General features: G+C 43.6%; 1 protein-coding gene across 2 annotated transcripts in view; it reads right to left on the bottom strand.

Annotated features, from left to right (window-relative positions):
• MTOR (mechanistic target of rapamycin kinase) overlaps positions 1-18917 on the bottom strand; it is a 135336-nt gene that overhangs the window by 86618 nt on the left and 29801 nt on the right. For both annotated transcript variants that reach the window (XM_047870834.1, XM_047870835.1), the window contains exons 16-22: positions 18782-18874; positions 17967-18101; positions 17596-17725; positions 15803-16053; positions 3595-3681; positions 847-1014; positions 255-367 (exon numbers count right to left, since the gene is read on the bottom strand). In XM_047870834.1, coding sequence (XP_047726790.1) covers positions 255-367; positions 847-1014; positions 3595-3681; positions 15803-16053; positions 17596-17725; positions 17967-18101; positions 18782-18874 — 977 coding nt within the window. The remainder of the gene's footprint in view (positions 1-254; positions 368-846; positions 1015-3594; positions 3682-15802; positions 16054-17595; positions 17726-17966; positions 18102-18781; positions 18875-18917) is intronic.

Below are 18917 nucleotides of genomic sequence, written 5' to 3'. Positions count from 1 at the left end.
GCACCAAACGGGAAGGAAGGGCCTCTCCGGTATCACATGACATGGATCCAACATATATCCCAGTGGGATGGGGACAGCTAAGATTTCCATCAACCGGGGACATTTCTAAGCTAAAATAAAGGGAGCTGAAGTATCAACAACAACAACAACAAATGGAAAGATGGCCTGGGAACTTAAGAAAAGGACATTTTCAACAGAACAGGAAAGGCTTAACTGCGGTTAGTGATGGTTAGTCCCAAAGGGCAGGTGCGTACTTGCGGGACGGCAGGGGGACTTCAGGGGCATCAAACAGCTTCACGATAGGAGGCAACAGCAAGTGCAAATAGTCGTCCAGGTTGGCGCCGAACAGCTGGATGGCAGCCAGCAGCTGCGAGAGGGAGCAGAAGGCTGGTGATGAACAAACACAGGCAGGCACCACGCATCTAAGCACACGGAGGGGGGTGATGGTTTAGGTAACTCCAAATTCTGTGGGGACTCGAAAGGCCTTCAGTAAGTGGTCTTGAACTACATTCTTTTGGTAGCACTTCCCCCCTCTTTCATTTTGCTTAGGGATTGTTTTGCTTTCTCTGAGCTTATTTCAACTGATAAGGAATTAGCTGCTGGACAACAGAGAAAACTGGTGTGGGAAAAACCATTCACCACGAATAAGCCATGAAAGGAGACAAAACACAAGGACAATCGAGGGAGGACTGTAAACATCCTGTTAACTGCATGCCTCGGGCATCAGCGTTCTTTCGGATGGAGCATCACCCTGTCACTCAGAGCAGGGTCTCGGCTCTTAGCTGATCATCCCCGGAATGTGAGGGATGCTGGCAATCTCTCTAGAGGACGCCCTCAGGGACTCACCTTGATGGAGACGATGCGGCCTGGGCTGTTGTCATGCATGAAGACACGTAGCATGTGTGGGATCAGCTGAGGCAGATAGAGCTTAAATTCACCCCCAAGAGCTACCACGATTTGCTCAATGAGAAGAATGATCGTGCTCTGGATCGAGGTGTTCATGACCCAGAATTCCTATAAAGAGGGAAGAGACAGAGAAGCAAAGCCAGGTGCCCTTCTGCCGAAGCATGAACCAAGGAACTGAGATGGTCCAAAGAGAAGGAAATACGCAGTGAACGCAGTCTGCCCCGTGACAGACCCCTTGCCTACCCTCCTCTCCCCGGGCCTCTTTGTAGCCTCTGTCACGGTCACAGTGTGCAAATTAAACCGCCTTTCCCTGAATGCAACCAGGCTGCTTTGCTCTTCTGTGCTTTGCCTGTGTTCTTTGCCTAGAACTCCTAAGACCGCTAAGCTCCCGTGGTCTTTCTAGCCCCGGCTCAAGCCTCACTTCCACGAAGGCTTTCTCGCTCTCCTCCCATTACACGCTTTGCGTCCCTCTGCCCTCCTCTTTTCTAGCACCTGTAATACTTAATTTTCTTTGCCACCTTCCCTCTACTAGACTGTAAACTAATCAAGGGCAAGAAACCCCTCTGAGCCATCTCTGTCTCCCCAGAATCTAGCACAGCACCCGGCAGAGTCTAGCCACCTGAACACGTTGACACAGTGAATGAGTGACTAGGCTTACATCACTCAAGGGGCTCCCAGGTCACCCAGGGTGGATTCTTTACTTTGGGTACCACCTGCTCTCTACCAGGGGTAACTCCAGTGTTAACAAGGTTTCCTGCCCCTTCTGGATCTAGACTTTGCTACACGGCACCTGCCATTTGTCCCACATCATTTTCAGGCCTGGATGATGCCACAAAAGGAGCGCTTTTTCTATACCCAGAGAGTCATGTTCCATATAAGTTACTAAAAACTTGGCTGATCGGCCACAGATCCTGCCTTGATACCCCAAAATTGGTCTGAGTTTCTGACTCCAGGAAAAGCTGTCATTTCAAGTCAACTCAAAAAGAGAGCTGCCTACTACCTTGCCGAAAACCTCTGGAGAGGGAGACTTAATGATGACAGAAGTTGAACTGATGACGGCAACACACACATATTAATACTTTAGGGCCCCCAAATAATTCAGGAAAGTCAAAGGGGGAAAAAAAGAGAGAGAGAGAGAGAGAGAGAGAGAGAGAGAGAGAGAGAGAGAGAGCGCTCCTCAGAAGAAGGGCTTTATAGAAGCCTAAAGTATTTTTACTACAACTTTGAAAAAATCCTAATAGTTCAGAAAGTAAAAACCACACTAAAAGATGCTGGTAAAACTTTTATTTCTCTCTGCTCGGAGAGAGAAGTATTCTCTCTGAAAAAGCTATTTTCTCTAGACCAAAACCTCTGCCAAAGAAACACCACAGATTTTATGACCTCCACGGTTTGTCTGATGCTCACTCACTTGGACCGCACTGTGCCTTCTTCAGAGAAAGCCCACCCACCTTTCTGCTGCGCTACTATGGGCTTCTCTACCTCAAAGAAACCAGGCAGCCTGCCCAGGGATCACTGTTAACAGAGACTGTTCTCGTCCCAGGCTCGGGGCACTCATGAAAATGCCCAGGATCAACAGAAAGGAAGAGCCCTGGACTACCTTATCTATCTTGGAGGAAATGAAAGCTGCATTTTGCAGGTGTGAGGCTCCCTGCCTCAAACCCCTATGTTTTGGGCCCAAGTCTTTTTTGGGGACAAGGTCCCCGATTAGTCCAGTTTCAAACCACGAGTACAAACCACGAGTACACACGGCTGCGTCCTGGGACCCTCCCCCCCCCGCCATCCGCCTGCTCTCCAGCACTCTGCTCAACTTCCTTGTACGGAGGCCTCTGTGGCAGGAGTCGGGGAGCAAGAGTGGTTTTAATTATTTATACAGACAGGAGATTTTTCAGCTCTGAGACCCAGTTTCTGGGAAGTTCCAGTTTTGAAGTCAGCCACTTTGATTTCAGTCCTGCTGCTTCCTCCAAGCTAACTACAAAGAGCTGGCATAGAAGAACAGAAATCGGGGATGAATTGTCTTCCAATTCTTTGAGGGCACAGCCATCTCGGCAAAGCAAGTCCCCCAGCAGAGACATTTAAATGATACAGAACAGCAGGAAGCAGGCCTCCTCCTCAAACGGGAAAACGCCATCGCCACCTATGGGGAGTCCTCTGCACCTGCTTAAAGCAGGTTATAAAATCTGGGATGTGAGCCTTTCCTCCGGTGCTGCTACAGTCACAAGGTGGCATTTATGCTCTTAAAGGCAGTGGGGGAAAGCCTCGCCTTCTTCCTCAGTGCCTGCCAGGAGTTCATCGTATTTAATAGCCCTACGAAAACCCAATCCTCCAACCTCTCTTAAGGCCATGGTTTTATGGGCCGTAAGAAGGAGGGCTTTCCTGGGAACAATAGAGCACTGTTGTGATAGTAAAGTGAAATTGCTTTGTTGTGTGTGAGGCAAGAAACTCGAGAGTTTATTTCTGGCAGAACAATGACTTCAGTCTCCCTCCCTGTTCTCGGGTGCCACAGCCTCTGAGGGGGTACCCCCTCGCCTGTCAACACCCACTGGGGAACCGGGCCCCGCTTTTTATCCTCGGGCTGGAACAGCTCTCCGGAGACCCATGCCACAAACTGCCCATGTTATCCAAATCTGCCTCCGAACGTTCCTTGACCCAAACACTGATGAACTGGCCAAAACATTAACTTCTACTTACTCTCATGAGGGTGACTATTTCATCCATGTAAGGTCTGATGTGGCTCTTCACAAAGGACACCAGCATCCCCAGCTGCTGGAACAGAAACTGGAATGGAGAAGAGGTCAGCAAGTTGGCATCAGGAAGGACATAGAACTCCCAGGCTTACCCTAAGTCCGTGGGAACAAACGAAGACAACTATGGGATCGGTTTCCACACCATTCTATGCACTGAGAGTAAGTCTAAGAAAAAAAAACCCAGAACCGAAAATTTTGGTGGTGACAGTGGTTGGGGCTAAAAACAACTGTCAGGTGGCTTCATACCCCAGGTGAGCTAGTTACTGCACAGCAGGTGCCCTGGGGCCACACTGGCTTTTGTGAGCCATGATGTTACCTATTAGTTCTATGACCTCCATTTACCTTCTCTGCGCCCAGCTTCTTTGGTTGGAAAAAGCAGGTAACAGGCCACTTGTCTCCGAGGCTTATTTTAAGTTAAATGGGTAATACCTGGATGTGAATACTATTAAGTGCTCCATGAACACCAGCTATCACTGAAAGATTTCTGGAGTTACTAAAGACTTAAAAACGGACATGAAATTTGTAATCAAATGTAAATGTGTCTTGTCTTTTCAGTTCTAATTCACTACCACTTACTTTCTAAAAATACAGCTAACTATTACGGTTCATTTATAGTAATTAATTAATTAGGTCTTAATTCATTAGTTAGCAGTGTAACTCTAAGAAATTTTGAACCAAACAAAACAGTAAGCAAACAGGGGGAGGGATGGGATAAGGAGACCTGTTCAGGTTGATACGGTACAAAAGTTAAGAAGAGGTGCCTTCTGCTAAAAGAAGCTGGGAATGAAAAGACTGGGGGAAAGGCAACCTCTGCTACTAAAGAGGTCTTTAGGGCATAGTTTTTATCTTGTTAGGATCTTCAGATAGTGCTACGTGTCAATATTCAGTAGCGAATCATATTCTAAATGTCCCTCCCCAAAAGATTTTTATAGCCCTCTATGCCTTTGCCTCCCCCCATTAATAAGGACAATTTAGTGTGAACATAATATTTTCACTCTTTCCACATTTGGAAACTTGAGTAAGTCGGGGATAAATAAAAAGTGTTGTTTCAAATAGTGAGCAACGGACTTACGGACTCATTATCTGATGAAGAGAGACTGACAGGACAGACAGGGTTGGGCTCGAAGGGAGTGTGGACGCATTCTCTAACCACAAGGACACCAATGGATTCTAAGCAGTTACAATCTGCTCACCACATGGCACAGTTCCGATTCAACTCAGGACGGCCGTTCCTACCTATCTCTTGGGTGCCTCCGCATTGAATCGCTGACAGTTTTTGTGAAATGTTCTCTATAAAAGGACATTCCAGAGATCAAGGGACGTGGGACTCTAAATATAATGGTTTTTTTAGTTAAATTTTTGTTATGGCAAACCTGACAAAAGGTAGAAAATCAAAGCTGGAGGAAGAGCAGGGCGCTGGGGATGGCAGGGCAGAAAGGACAAAGTGTCCTGATCCTTGCTGTCATTTCATATTAGGTGTAACGGGGATGCCCCTCTGTGGCTAAGTCATCTGCAGAGGCCACACAAGGGTACCCACACACAAGTGTCCCCTCCACAGCAGCCACCTCATTTCTTCTCCTGTAGATTCTCTCATGAGATTTTTCTTCTCTTTTCCCCCTGAACGTTAGTATTTTAAAAGAACATATAGTGTTGTTCTGAAAATATGGTGGGTTAGATATCCTTACTATGAAAAGCCTACAGATAATGCATAAAAGGTAATAAATATTGTTATTATACTAAGAGAATTGCAACCTGTCACAGAAAGCCAGACCTTCAGAGGGCTACATAGTAAGAGAAATGGTGACCCTCCCACCCCTAAAGCTGTCCAATGGCAAAAGGAGACAAAGACATCTGTCAGTCTTGATGTGACATCTAGGTAGGAAAAAAGTCTCCCCCAAGAGCTTGTAATTTCAGTTCATTTTCATATGAGTTTAGATATGGGTTATTTGGACCATCTCTGTGGACTGAGAAACTCTAAGCCAAGAAATTAACTTAAGGTTCTCTTGGATCACAGGGCAGAAGCAAATGTAAATCTGGAGAGATGCGATCTCAGAGCCAGGGAATGCCAGTGGACTAGGATGTGCGATCCAAAATTATAAAACACATAAGGACAGGCCACTCAGAGCATGACTCAGCAGAAACAATAAGTAGCAGGATCAGACCCATCAAGGATTTTATACATATTGGAATCATTGGATAAAAATATAAAACAGATCTGTTTAAAATGCTTAAATTCTCACATTTATTTATGTGAGAATTTAGGGCACCTGGGTTAAGCATCTGACTTCGGCTCAGGTCATGATCTCCTGGTTCACGAGTTTGAACCCCGTGTCAGGCTCTGTGCGGACAGCTCAGCGCCTGGAGCCTGCTTCAGATTCTGTGTCTCCCTCTCTCTCTCTGCCCCTCCCCTACTGGTGCTCTCTCTCTGTCTCTCAAAAATAAATAAGCATTTTATATATATATATATATATATATATATATATATACACGTATATATATGTATATATATATACATATATACACATACATATATATATACGTATATATATACGTATATATATACACGTATATATATACGTATATATATACATATATACATATATACACATATATATGTATATACGTGTATATATATACATATATATATATATATACGTATATATATACGTATATGTATATATATACGTAGTTGAACCTAAAAACTCAAGGACAGGTCCAAAGACGCAGTTAAGGAATTCATGAACAGAAACAGGAAGTGAAGAAATATCTAGAAGGGAATCTCAGAGAGATAAAGATGAAAAATACAGAGAAGAAACTAACAGACATTAAGGACAAAGTGAGAAGCTCTACAGGTTGAAACGAATTCTGCAAGGAAAAAATCGAAGGGTGGAATCCTCATATTCAAGAAGTCCACAAATCCCAAAGAGGATGCAAGAAAGCAATCCGTATCTATACACACAATAGTGGAGCTTCAGGGCAACAAACACAATGAGAAGATCTGAAACAGACACTGAGAAAAGTGAGGTTAAGTGAAAAGGAATCATGATTTCTCAACAAAAGAAATGAGAAAACGTGGGATCTTATCTACAGTTGCAGAATCCACAATCGTATTCTCAGCTAAGTAAGGATTTTAAAAGAGGGTGAAATAAAAATGGTTTCAGATAAAACAGAAACAGAGCGCTTGCTTTGATGGATGCTCACAAGAGGAATGTGCCTTGGCTCTACAGAAGGATAATGATGCTAGGAGGAAGCACTGAGGTGGGAGACAGAATAAGGAGAAGTGAGCTGGCAAGTGTCTCCACACACAACAGCGATAACGTTTAGTTTGGTGGTAGAAAAAAAAGGGATACTTCATACCAACATAGTCTGAGCAATTGTTCTAAGTTTTGTATGTTATTCTGGGGAAGGACAGAGATACGGATTCATTTTTAAAATTAGGTATTGGGGCGCCTGGGTGGCGCAGTCGGTTAAGCGTCCGACTTCAGCCAGGTCACGATCTCGCGGTCCGTGAGTTCGAGCCCCGCGTCAGGCTCTGGGCTGATGGCTCGGAGCCTGGAGCCTGTTTCCGATTCTGTGTCTCCCTCTCTCTCTGCCCCTCCCCCGTTCATGCTCTGTCTCTCTCTGTCCCAAAAATAAATAAAAAATGTTGAAAAAAAAATTAAAAAAATAAAATAAAATAAAATTAGGTATTACAATTAGGTATGTGAGGCAAAATCGTAAGGGTAGAGAAAGATAACACGAATCCATCCTGTACACGGGGACATATTCCAAAGAGTTCAAAGATCTAAGTGTAAAAAATGAGGGGGCACCTGGCTGGCTCAGTCACAGGAGCACGTGACTGTTGACCTCAGGGTTGTGAGGTCACACCCCACACTGGGTGTAGAGATTACTAAAAAAAAAAACAAATAAAAAGCTTTTTAAAAATGTAAAAAATGAGGCCAATCAAATACAAAAAGAGGTAAAAATTATATGCACACACAGCTTTTTGTTACAGGATTATTTGAAGCATCAAAAGAGTGGAAAAAACGTAAAATGCATCCACAGGGATGGGTTAAATGGCGGGGGGATATCCACACAGTGGAGCGCCATCACCTCTCAAGGAAAGAAGGAAAGATAAATTTAAAAACTGACCAAAACGGTTACCTTAGGGGGTGGGAGTGCAAGTTGGTGCAGCCACTCTGGAAAACAGTATGACGTTCCTCAAAAAACTAAAACTAGAACTACCCTACGACCCAGCCATTGCACTACTAGGTGTTTATCCATGGGATACAGGTGTGCTGTTTCGAAGGGACACATGCACCCCCATGTTTCTGGCAGCACTATCGACAATAGCCAAAGGATGGAAAGAGCCCAAATGTCCATCGATGGATGAATGGATAAAGGAGATGGGGTATAGATACACAATGGAGTATTACTCGGCAATCAAAAAGAATGAAATTTCGCATTTGCAACTACGTGGATGGAACTGGAGGCTATTATGCTAAGTGAAATTAGTCAGTCAGAGAAAGACAAAAATCATATGACTTCATTCACATGAGGACTTTTTTTTTTTTTAATTTTTTTTTTCAACGTTTTATTTATTTTGGGGACAGAGAGAGACAGAGCATGAACGGGGGAGGGGCAGAGAGAGAGGGAGACACAGAATCGGAAACAGGCTCCAGGCTCCGAGCCATCAGCCCAGAGCCCGACGCGGGGCTCGAACTCACGGACCGCGAGATCGTGACCTGGCTGAAGTCGGACGCTTAACCGACTGCGCCACCCAGGCGCCCCAATTCACATGAGGACTTTAAGAGACAAAACAGATGGACATAAGGGAAGGGAAACAAAAATAACAAAAAAACAGGGAGGGGGACAAAACATAAGAGAGTCTTAAATATGGAGAACTGAGGGTTGCTGGAGGGGTTGTGGGAGGGGGATGGGCTAAATGGGGAAGGGGCACTAAGGAAGCTACTCCTGAAATCATTGTTGCACTATATGCTAACTAATTTGGATGTAAATTAAAAAAAATAAAAAAATTAAAAAAAATAATAAAATAAAATGTAAAGAAACATTAAAAAAATAAAAATAATAAAAAATTAACTACCAGTAGAGAAGATTTAATAATACATGATTGAACATTAAAAAAAAAACAACCGGGGCGCCTGGGTGGCGCAGTCAGTTAAGCGTTCGACTTCAGCCAGGTCACGATCTCGCGGTCCGGGAGTTCGAGCCCCGCGTCGGGCTCTGGGCTGATGGCTCGGAGCCTGGAGCCTGTTTCCGATTCTGTGTCTCCCTCTCTCTCTGCCCCTCCCCCGTTCATGCTCTGTCTCTCTCTGTCCCAAAATTAAATAAACGTTGAAAAAAAAAAAAAATTAAAAAAAAAAAAATAAATAAATAAAAAAAAAATAAAAAATTAACCACCAGTAGAGAAGATTTAATAATACATGATTGAACATTAAAAAAAAAACAACCAAAACCCGGTTACCTCAGGGGGAAGTACGGTAGGTAGAACAACGGTACGCCACAGATGTCCATGCCCCAATCCCCAGAACCTACCAATACATGACAAAGGGGACTTCAGAAGAGGTGATTAAGGTTCAGGACTTTGACATGTGGAGATCATCCAGGTGTGGCAAATCTAATCAAAGGCATCCTTACCTTAAAAGCAGAGAACCTTTCCTGGCAGTGGGCAGAGAGAAAGATCTGACAGCAGAAGAAGGGTCAGGGAGATGCAATGCTGCTGACTCTGAAGGTGGAGGCAGATGGCAAAGGAACGTGGGAAGCCTCTAGAAGCTAGAAGAAGAAGATGGATTCTCCCCTACAGCCTCCAGAAAGGAATGTGGCCTCAATGGCACCCTGATTTTAGCTCAGTATGACCTCTGTCAGACGTATGACCTACAGAGCCATAAGATAATAAATTTGTGTCATTTGAAGCTATGAAGCTGGCGGTGACCTGTTATAGCAGCAATAGGAAATGGCAGGGGAAGGAAGAAACACGGAATAGGGATGCAGAGAGAAGTTAGACTTCACTGAACATATTTTATAGTTTTGGCCCTGGAACCATGTTAATGTCTTACATAATCAGAATGAACCTCAAAGTTAAATCAGAAAACCTAGTTAAATTGGAAAAACCTCAAAGAAATTTCTAAAAATTGAAAACAAGCAGAAACAATTTAACTATAAATCAAGTTGGTTAGACAATCACTCAAAGAATTTCAAGCAACTTTAAGCACAGCATTTTAAGGGGTGCCTGGGTGATGCAGTTGGTTGGGTGTCTGACTTTGGCTCAGGCCACAATTGTGTAGTTCACGAGTTGGAGCCTCGAGTCAGGCTCTGTGCTGACAGCTCAGAGCCCGGAACCTGCTTCGGATTCTTTGTCCCCCTCTCTCTCTCTGCCCCTCCCCTGCTCATGCTCTGTCTCTCTCTCTCTGTCTCTGTCTTAGAAATAAACATAAAAAAAAATTTTTTTTAAATAAAAAACAAACACATCATTTTGGTGTATATCTCCAAAAGGACACAGCCTAAGAACAACAAAAAATTGCAAAAAACCTTGAACTGCATTCAGTAATCTTACTGTTATTACTAATTCTGGTCATTTGCTATTTACATGTACATAAGATACATGTAGGTATGTATTTTGCAAGATAAAGCAAGTAATTATAGAAATGTCAGAACCAAGGAACCAAGTTTTTCAGTGTGAGAAACAAGTATAAAATCAAAGTAAAAACTCTTAAAACTTAAATATGCATTACTTAATTTTCCTCTTTCTAAAAATTACTTATTTCTAGGTCTGTTCACTGAAATGGCTGAGAATAATGATATGTCAGTAGCAATGAGCACCCTAGCACACAAACTGCAGTTTCTAAGTACCATCTCTCACTTAAAGAAACCATAGCTCTGGGGACGCTTGGGTGGCTCACTCAGTAAAGTGTCTGACTCTTGATTTTAGCTCATGTCATGATCTCACAGTTCAAGGGATTGAGCCCCATGTCAGGCTCTACACTGACAGTGTGGAACCTGCTTGGGATTCTCTCTCTGCTCCTTCCCCACTCATGTGTACATGCTCTTTTTCTGTCTCTCAAAATAAATAAATAAACTTAAAAAGAAAAAAAAAAAAAAGGGAAAAAAGAAACCATAGCTCCTTGAAAGTGGCCATGACAAGGCTTGAGTGAAATGTACTTGATAAACTCAATATAGCTTTTTTTTTTTTTTTTTTTTTTTTTTTTTTTTTTTTTGCCAGAAAGCAAGAAAGCGATCAAAGACCAAGACCACTGGCAATGTAAAAAGAACACAACAGCCACGTCGAGTGGGATAATTAGATCATGAGAAAAAACAGTGCCTTCAATGAACAGAAAACACACACACACACACACACACACACACATGCACGCACACACACACACATGCACGCACACACACACACAAGTTGATACTGATACTCCAAAAACAACAGGGGTCGTGGGGTGGTGCCTGAGTCACCTTGGAGAGGTTGCAAAGGACTTGATTCATTACTCTGAAAAACTGATAAATAAAACAATCGTGCATTTATTTTGCCCTTCCTGCATGAACTATACTTCAAATTAACTAAATAGTTGATAACATAAAGTTCTTTATAGATAATGCTAGCTAATAAATCCAGAAGGGGTAACAGAATTAGAAACCACCATTTTCCAGTTGCCAATGAAATAATGGTTCTACAAAACAATCTTGAATGAGCACTAAAAGGATTAGGAGAAAAGCTGATGGGGAACACAGGATCACAGTACCTGAGCCCATCGATTACCTTTTATATCACTAGAAGTGGATCATTTAGAAAAGACTTGCTTACTAACTGTTGAAATAGGAAGTATGCGGTACCCCCTAGGAAGTATTTCTCACCAAAAGGAACCTGAATCTAAGTAAGCATCTAAATCTAACCAGTTTACAAGAAGTTAAAAGACATCTTGAAGATATTATCAGCCAAATCCAGAACGGGAAATTCTATAGGAAAAATGACCTGTTTCCTTCACGAATAAATGGTATGAAAAAAAAGTGGGGTAAAAAGGGGGACAGAAAGACAACTGGATATATCAGCTGAATGCCACGTGCAGGCCTTATCTGGATTATGATTTAAATAAACCAAATGTAAAAATACATTTTTAAGACAAACAAGGAGGGGGCCTGGCTGGTTCAGCTGGTGAAGCGTCTGACTCTTGAGGTCAGCTCGGGTCTTGATCTCGGGGGTCATGAGTTCAAGCCCTGTGTTGGCCTCTGCGCTGGGTGTGAAACCTACTTAAGAAAAGAAAAGAAAAGAAAAGAAAAGAAAAGAAAAGAAAAGAAAAAAGAAAAAGACAAACAAGGACATTTGAAGAAGGCTTCATATTAGAAGATACTAAGGAATTATTTTTAATTTTGTAGGTCTTGTAATTTTGGTTATATGGGGGAAAAGCTTTTTATTGGTGAAATAGTACGATACCTAGAATTTGCTTTAAAATACCCCAGAAAAAATGTTTGTGTGTGTGGGGGGAAGAGATTGGTGGGGGTGGTAGTAATAAGATGAAACCAAACTGACAGAGTGCTAATAATTATTAATGAGTATGGGAATTTGATAGAAGTTGTCCACTTTTGTTTACAACTGAAATATCCCATTATAGATCATTTATTAAAATTAAAGGTGGCCAACAAGTAGAGGGCAAAAGACAAGAAAATGAAAGCTTAAATCAAGCCCCAAAAAGACAGAAAATAAAGAAAATAAACAAACAGATAAAGCACTAGATCAGATGGTGGAAATAAGCCCAAATTTACCAGCAATCACAATAAATGTAATTGGACTGAATGCAAAGATTTTCAAACTAGATTAAAGGGATAACCTAGCTGCATTATTATACATATCATGATCATGAGTGACCCATCTAAAGCAAAAAGTCCTTAAGACAATTAAAAGTAAAAAGATAATAAAAGACATCCTCCCTCCCTCCAAAAAAAAAAGATGGTGTAGCTATATTAAAATTAGGCAAAATAAATTTTTAAGGTATTGTTAAAGATATAAAGAGTCATTGCAAAATGATAAAAGATTCGACTTATCAGGAAGATATGATTTTAAATTTGAACGTACCTATAATATATCCCCCCAAGTACATACAACAGAACTGACTAAACTATGAGAAATTAATAAAGCCAGCATTGTAAAGGGAGATTTTTATCTCACTTCTCTCAGTAATGGACAGATTAAGCAAACAAAAAATTAACAAGAATACAAAAGACTTGAACGCAGCAAGTAGTAAGTTCAAATCTAATGACACACGTGGAACCTTGTGGATAACGTTAGCAAATACACACTATTCCCAAGCACGGAGGAAACATTTATCGAAAATGGACCAAGCATTAGACTATTAAGGCGGTTTCAGCAAACATCAAGGAATCACAAACCCAATGCAATTAAGTCAGAAGTAGATATCCAAAGAAGAAATCTGAAATCCTGTAAATCTGCAAATTAAAATATCCATTTCTGGATAACTCAGGGACGCAAGAAGAAAGCATAGGAAACATTAAAAACACTTCCTCTGAGCAATAATAGCATTACATTATTATTTAGCTAGAAAGAAGGAATAAACTACCGATCCACGATGAACTCAAAAGGATCACGTAAAGTGAAAGAAGCTAGACACAAAAAACCACATATGATTCCAATTCTATGAAATGTGCACAGAAGGCAAACCTACAGACAGAAAGTAAATGAGTAATTTCCTAGAAAAATGTGACCAAAACTGTTTTAAGAAGCAACAGAAAAGATAAACAGATCTTTGAACCTATAGTAAAAAAAAAAAAAAAATAGTAACAATTACAGGCAAATTCCACTCAGGGTTGCTGATGTAAAAAAATCTCAATTAAGTAGTAGATATAAAGTCAATGTATTAACAAAATACATCGTAACCAAGTTGGTTTTAGAACAAGACTTCAAGATAACTTCAACATTAGAACATATCCATAAATTCAACATATGAACACCCTGAAAGAGGAAAAAATATGCGATCATCACGCCAGACAAATAAAAGGCAGTTGATAAATCCAATACCTGTTCGTGATAAAAACTTTGCAAATTAAGAACGCAAGGGAACATTTATAACCCTTTCAAAGCTAATTACCAAAAACCTACAGCAAACATTATATTCAGCAGTGGAATCTTTACAGCTGTCCCACTGAAATCAGGAACACGGTGAAAGATTTCCGCTTTGACTGAGCTAATCAACACTGGGTTGAAGGTCCTGGATATACAATGAGAAAAGCAATAACTAACTGGTTTACAGACTAAAACAAAAAACTAGAACTATCTTCCTTCCTTCCTTCCTTCCTTCCTTCCTTCCTTCCTTCCTTCTCTTGTTTTTTTAAGTTTGAGAGAGAGAAAGCATACATGCGCTAGAACAAGTGCGAGCAGGGCGGGGCAGGGCAGAGAAAAAAATCCCAAGCAGGCTCCACGCTGTCAGCACAGAGCCCGATGTGGGGCTAGAATTCACAAGCCACGAGATCATGACCTGAGCTGAAATCACGAGTTGGATGCTTAACCGACTGAGCCACCCAGGCCCCCCATCTTTCTCTTTTTGTACACTGTATGATTATCTAGAGTGAAAAGCTAGCTGATTAGAATTAGTAAGAGTTCAATGAGGTTGAACACATAAAAATAAACTGCACTTCTCTCCTCCAGGCACAAAGTTAGAAAATATACTTTCTAAAAAGATACTATTTCCTCCAAATGTACATCAAGTTGAATATATAATCACAGAGAGAAAAACTGATTAGAAAAATTAATTCAAGTATCTTTATAACACAGTACTCTGGGGAGCCTGGGTGGCTCGGTTGGTTGAGCATCCGACTCTTAGTCTCAGGGTCGTGAGTTCAAGCCCCACACTGGATGCAGAATTTACTTTAAAAAAAAAAAATTAAAGGGGCGCCTGGATGGCTCTGTTGGTTAAGCGTCCGACTTCGGCTCAGGTCATGATCTCACAGCTTGTGGGTCTGAGCCCCTCATCGGGCTCTGTGCTGACAACCTGCTGGAGCCTGCTTTGGATTCTGTCTCCCTCTATCTCTGCTCCTTCTCGCTCATGCTCTGTCTCTCTCCTTCAAAAATAAATAAACATAAAAAAAAAAAAATCAAAAACATTAAAAAAAAAAAAAAAGCCCCCTTAAACTTTATTTAGCAGGTTTGTTGTCAGTAGTGGCATACGTATAACAATCACAGAACCACTCTGCAGGTTCTGTGGTTCAGAGAAAGGAAAGAGAACAAAAGGGAGCTATGGGGAAGGAAAGGGGAAAATTCTACCTCACAGGAATGTGCCAGCTGTTAAAAGTAGGAGAAATGGTAGAACTAGAAAGTCCTTACTTTGCAATCAGTGTGACAATGGATTCAGGCAAGGATCACCTGTGAATACTCAGCCACGGGGTAAAAGGTAGTCAGGGAACAGGACAGTCCTAGTCTCGAAGTATCACCCCACAGATTACTCGATGGCTCACGAAAAAGGCACCTTTACAATGGAGAGATCTGACAGATGCCAATTTAACCGTGTGCTCAAACTCATGATCAACACTGATGGGAGAAGCTGACATTATGAGATCTGATAAGAACATCACCTCTGCAGTATTCTCATTAAAAATGATGGACTTAGGGGTGCCTGGGAGGCTCAGTCGGTTGAGTGTCTGACACTTGATTTGGGCTCAGGTCATGATCTCACAGTCGTGGGATCGAGCCCCACCTCGGGCTCTGCATGGATAGCGCAGAGCATGCTTGAGATTCTCTCTGTCTCTGTCTCTGTCTCTCTCTCTCTCTCTGCCCCTCCCCTGCTCTTTCTCTCTCAAAATAAATAAACATTGAAACAACAACCACAAAAATGATGGACTTAAATCTAATCATGAGAAAGCAACCAGAAGTCCACAGTGTGGAACATTCTCCCCAACAAATGCACTGAACTCTAGACACACACACACCCCCACCCACCCATTCATCACCATTCTGAGGGGATAACCCAGGAAACCGGGCCGAGCCAACCGCACCTGTTCCATCAAGTGTGAGGAGGGAGGACAGGTGCTCAGCTCAACAGCCAGCAGAGGGCAGCGACGGAAGCTGATATGCAAATAATCTGCCTCAGCGGACCAGCTGGGGCTCAGGCGGAGGGAGCAGGGGTGGGGTTTTAGCTACTTACCTCCCGGATGGCCCCGTCACAGACGCGAATGACGTTGAGGAACGTGGGCATGACCTGGGGCAGGAACTGCACACACTTGAGGCCCAGGGACTTGAAGATGAAGGTGATGGCCTGGACTACCATGGTGTGATGGTGCGAGAGGGACTGGTCCCGGAAGATCCGCATCAGCGCCACCATGGACACGGCGGGGTAGAACTCGTCCAGGGGCAGGTTGCCCATGTTGACCAGCATCTCGCTGGTGCTGTAGTCAGCTAGGACAGAACGACGGCAACAGTCACGAGCTATACGTGCGTGATGTGACTCCGACTTGGAGTAGAGCCTGGCGTGCCACCAACAGCCCGAGCGCTATCGGCGTTCACGGGGAGGACAGAGAACATCAGGACCCAATGAATAGGCTGTCACCATTAAGGCTTCTAAGAGTTTCTGGCTTTTCTCTGACCCCAACTACAGAAGCCTAGAATGGTACATGATGGGTTTTCCTTAAATTGCTCTGTTTAACTTAGCTTCTTATCATTACAAGTGACAACTCTGAAGTTGAAACCGTCAGTAAAAATAATCACACCCCCTAAATGAAAGTCAAGGCCAACTCCCCAGTTACCCCCCAAATTAGGCCAGCATCTGTTCAATAGCTGCTCGGTCCCTCTAGGGACTTCAGAGAAGGGGGTGGCAAATGCCACCAGACCTGAACAGCAAGGATCTCAAAGACTGGGTGAGGGGAGGCTGAACGGTACACTGAGGAGGGTAAGAACTCAGTGGGTCAAGAGGCTGGACAGGCACTGCTGAGTAAGGACAAAACCCACAGGGACCCGGCCCCCACTCTGCTGAGTCACGGGTCTGACAGGGTGCTATCATAGGTACACTTCTCTAACACACAGAAGAATACATTGGAAGCAACAAGGTTCCTTCCATAGAGTTTGGAAACAAATTATTTGGGGAAAACAACATTTTGCTGGAAGGGCTGGGAGAGCCCCTGCTGGATTTTCACTCTTTCGGAAATAAGTCCGCCCTGGAAGAATCTGCTGTAACCCCATACCCTACCCAATCTCTCGGGCTACTTGTCAACAGACAGAGGGGCTCCAGAGCCAGACCAGTTGATGGAAAAAACAGCCCTGGATTCTGATAGCTACTAGTTTGTCTATGCCCCCGAGCCTGGCCTCAGATTTCCCTACCGATTAAAACAGAGAGGATAGGGGCGCCTGGGTGGCACAGTCGGTTAAGCGTCCGACTTCAGCCAGGTCACGATCTCGCGGTCCGTGAGTTCGAGCCCCGCGTCAGGCTCTGGGCTGACGGCTCAGAGCCTGGAGCCTGTTTCCGATTCTGTGTCTCCCTCTCTCTCTGCCCCTCCCCCGTTCATGCTCTGTCTCTCTCTGTCCCAAAAATAAATAAAAACGTTGGAAAAAAAAAAATTTAAAACAGAGAGGATAAATTCTACCCTCTTGCTCCTTGGGCACCAGGAGAATAGAAAATATCAAAGAAGGACTAACAAAGAACGACAGATGAACAGAGGTGAGGGGGTGATGATTCACATCTCTCTCATCAGCACCAAAAAGCGGGTACAGGCTTAGCCTGTTGACCCTTGGCAAAGAGTCTGGACAGATGTAAGGATTCCAGACACACTGGGAAGCAGCATCCCTACTGCAGTTTAAGACGAAACTCAACTTTCCACTCAAAAGTCATGAAGTGAGCCGATGTGCTGTCATTTGTTAACCAACCCAAGGCTCTTTCCAAACACAGCCGGCAAGCGCTTCGTGAGGCAGAATGTGATAAGTCTCTCATCAGTCCCCTCAACTTACAGGAATCCTGACTTGACTTGGATTCTGACAGGCTAACAGCAGAAGCGTCGCGGGACTGGTCAATCATGCCAATGTTCACTTTGTGCTTGTAGGGATCCAGGGCCCCCAAAAGCCCTAACACACGGATAGCCTGGGTGGGGAGGGGGAGGGGAAGAAGAAAACATTCATCACAATATCCGATGACCATAGCTTTGATGCGTATTCCTCTCGATGCTCCATGATACCCAGTTCATACCTGAATGGCCAGCTATGAGAACGAAACAGGAGGACAGGACATCTAACCAACATGCTCTCAAGAGCGTGTTAATGCCACAATCTCTCTCCATTCTCCCAGCAAGATCTTTAAAGACCGAGTGTGCCATGTGCCCTACCTCTCTCCGTGTACCCTGGTTCTGCTCAGTCTTCAGAAAATTCAGCAGGACCTCAAGCAAAGTGGGGTACTTCCTGTAGGGCTCCACCACATAGCCAGTGCTGGCCACCAACTGTCCCAGGGTCCACAGAGCCACCTGGACAAGGAACAGATCGTGTGGTCGGTCGAGTCAGTAGGAGAAAGCATGGTCTGTACTCTTCCTTAAATAATTACAGCGAAGTATTAGAGGCTTTTCCAAGAAAAAATGTTTCCAGTAGAGTTCTGTTAACCGCCAACAGAAATCCTTGAGAGTTCGGGCATAAAAACAAGGCCACAAACCGATGCCAACGATCACTGGATACAGAAGAGCTCCATCTTCCTCAAAGGAAACACACAGTCCTTCCACATCCTGAATGATTAATGGGAGAAATCGAGCTTCGAGGGAAATTAAGACTGTTCTTAATGTTAGTCACCTAATGGCCTCAGTGGCCAAAGTGAAGCCAGGACTGGGGGTGGGGGTGGGGGCTGCTGAAGCGCGGCTTTTGCTTCCCCAGCCACAGGCCCAGGCTTTCCTTTTCCCTCTGGGGGCCGGGGCTCTGATACATGATCTGGATTTTTCTTTGAGCTGCTACTTCCTCAAAGTTGTCTCCAGGTCAGGATGACAACGAATCCTGGTTCCATATCTTCCTTCCCTTTACTCAGCAGATACTTCTGAGTACCTACTGTGTGCCGAGCTCTGGGTCGGGCACTGGCTGGGGGCAGTGAGTGACTAAGAGAGACAAGGGCCCAGGCCTCCCAGGGGCCTGTCCTGCTCAGTCCAGAAAGAGCAGTACTCACCTGCCTTTTGGCCAACAGGGAGGAGTCCTGGAGCATGTCCATGATGATAATAAAGAGTTCATCAACCCATTTCCTCATTTCTAGGCCACTGACCTACAAAACGAAAAAGACCGCGGTAGAGAAGATTAGAAATTAC

The sequence above is a fragment of the Prionailurus viverrinus genome, chromosome C1, assembly GCF_022837055.1.
Source record: "Prionailurus viverrinus isolate Anna chromosome C1, UM_Priviv_1.0, whole genome shotgun sequence".
In the NCBI taxonomy this organism is placed as follows: domain Eukaryota; kingdom Metazoa; phylum Chordata; class Mammalia; order Carnivora; family Felidae; genus Prionailurus; species Prionailurus viverrinus.
The sequence above is the reverse complement of the archived record's forward strand: the minus strand, read 5'-3'. Positions and strand labels throughout refer to the sequence as shown.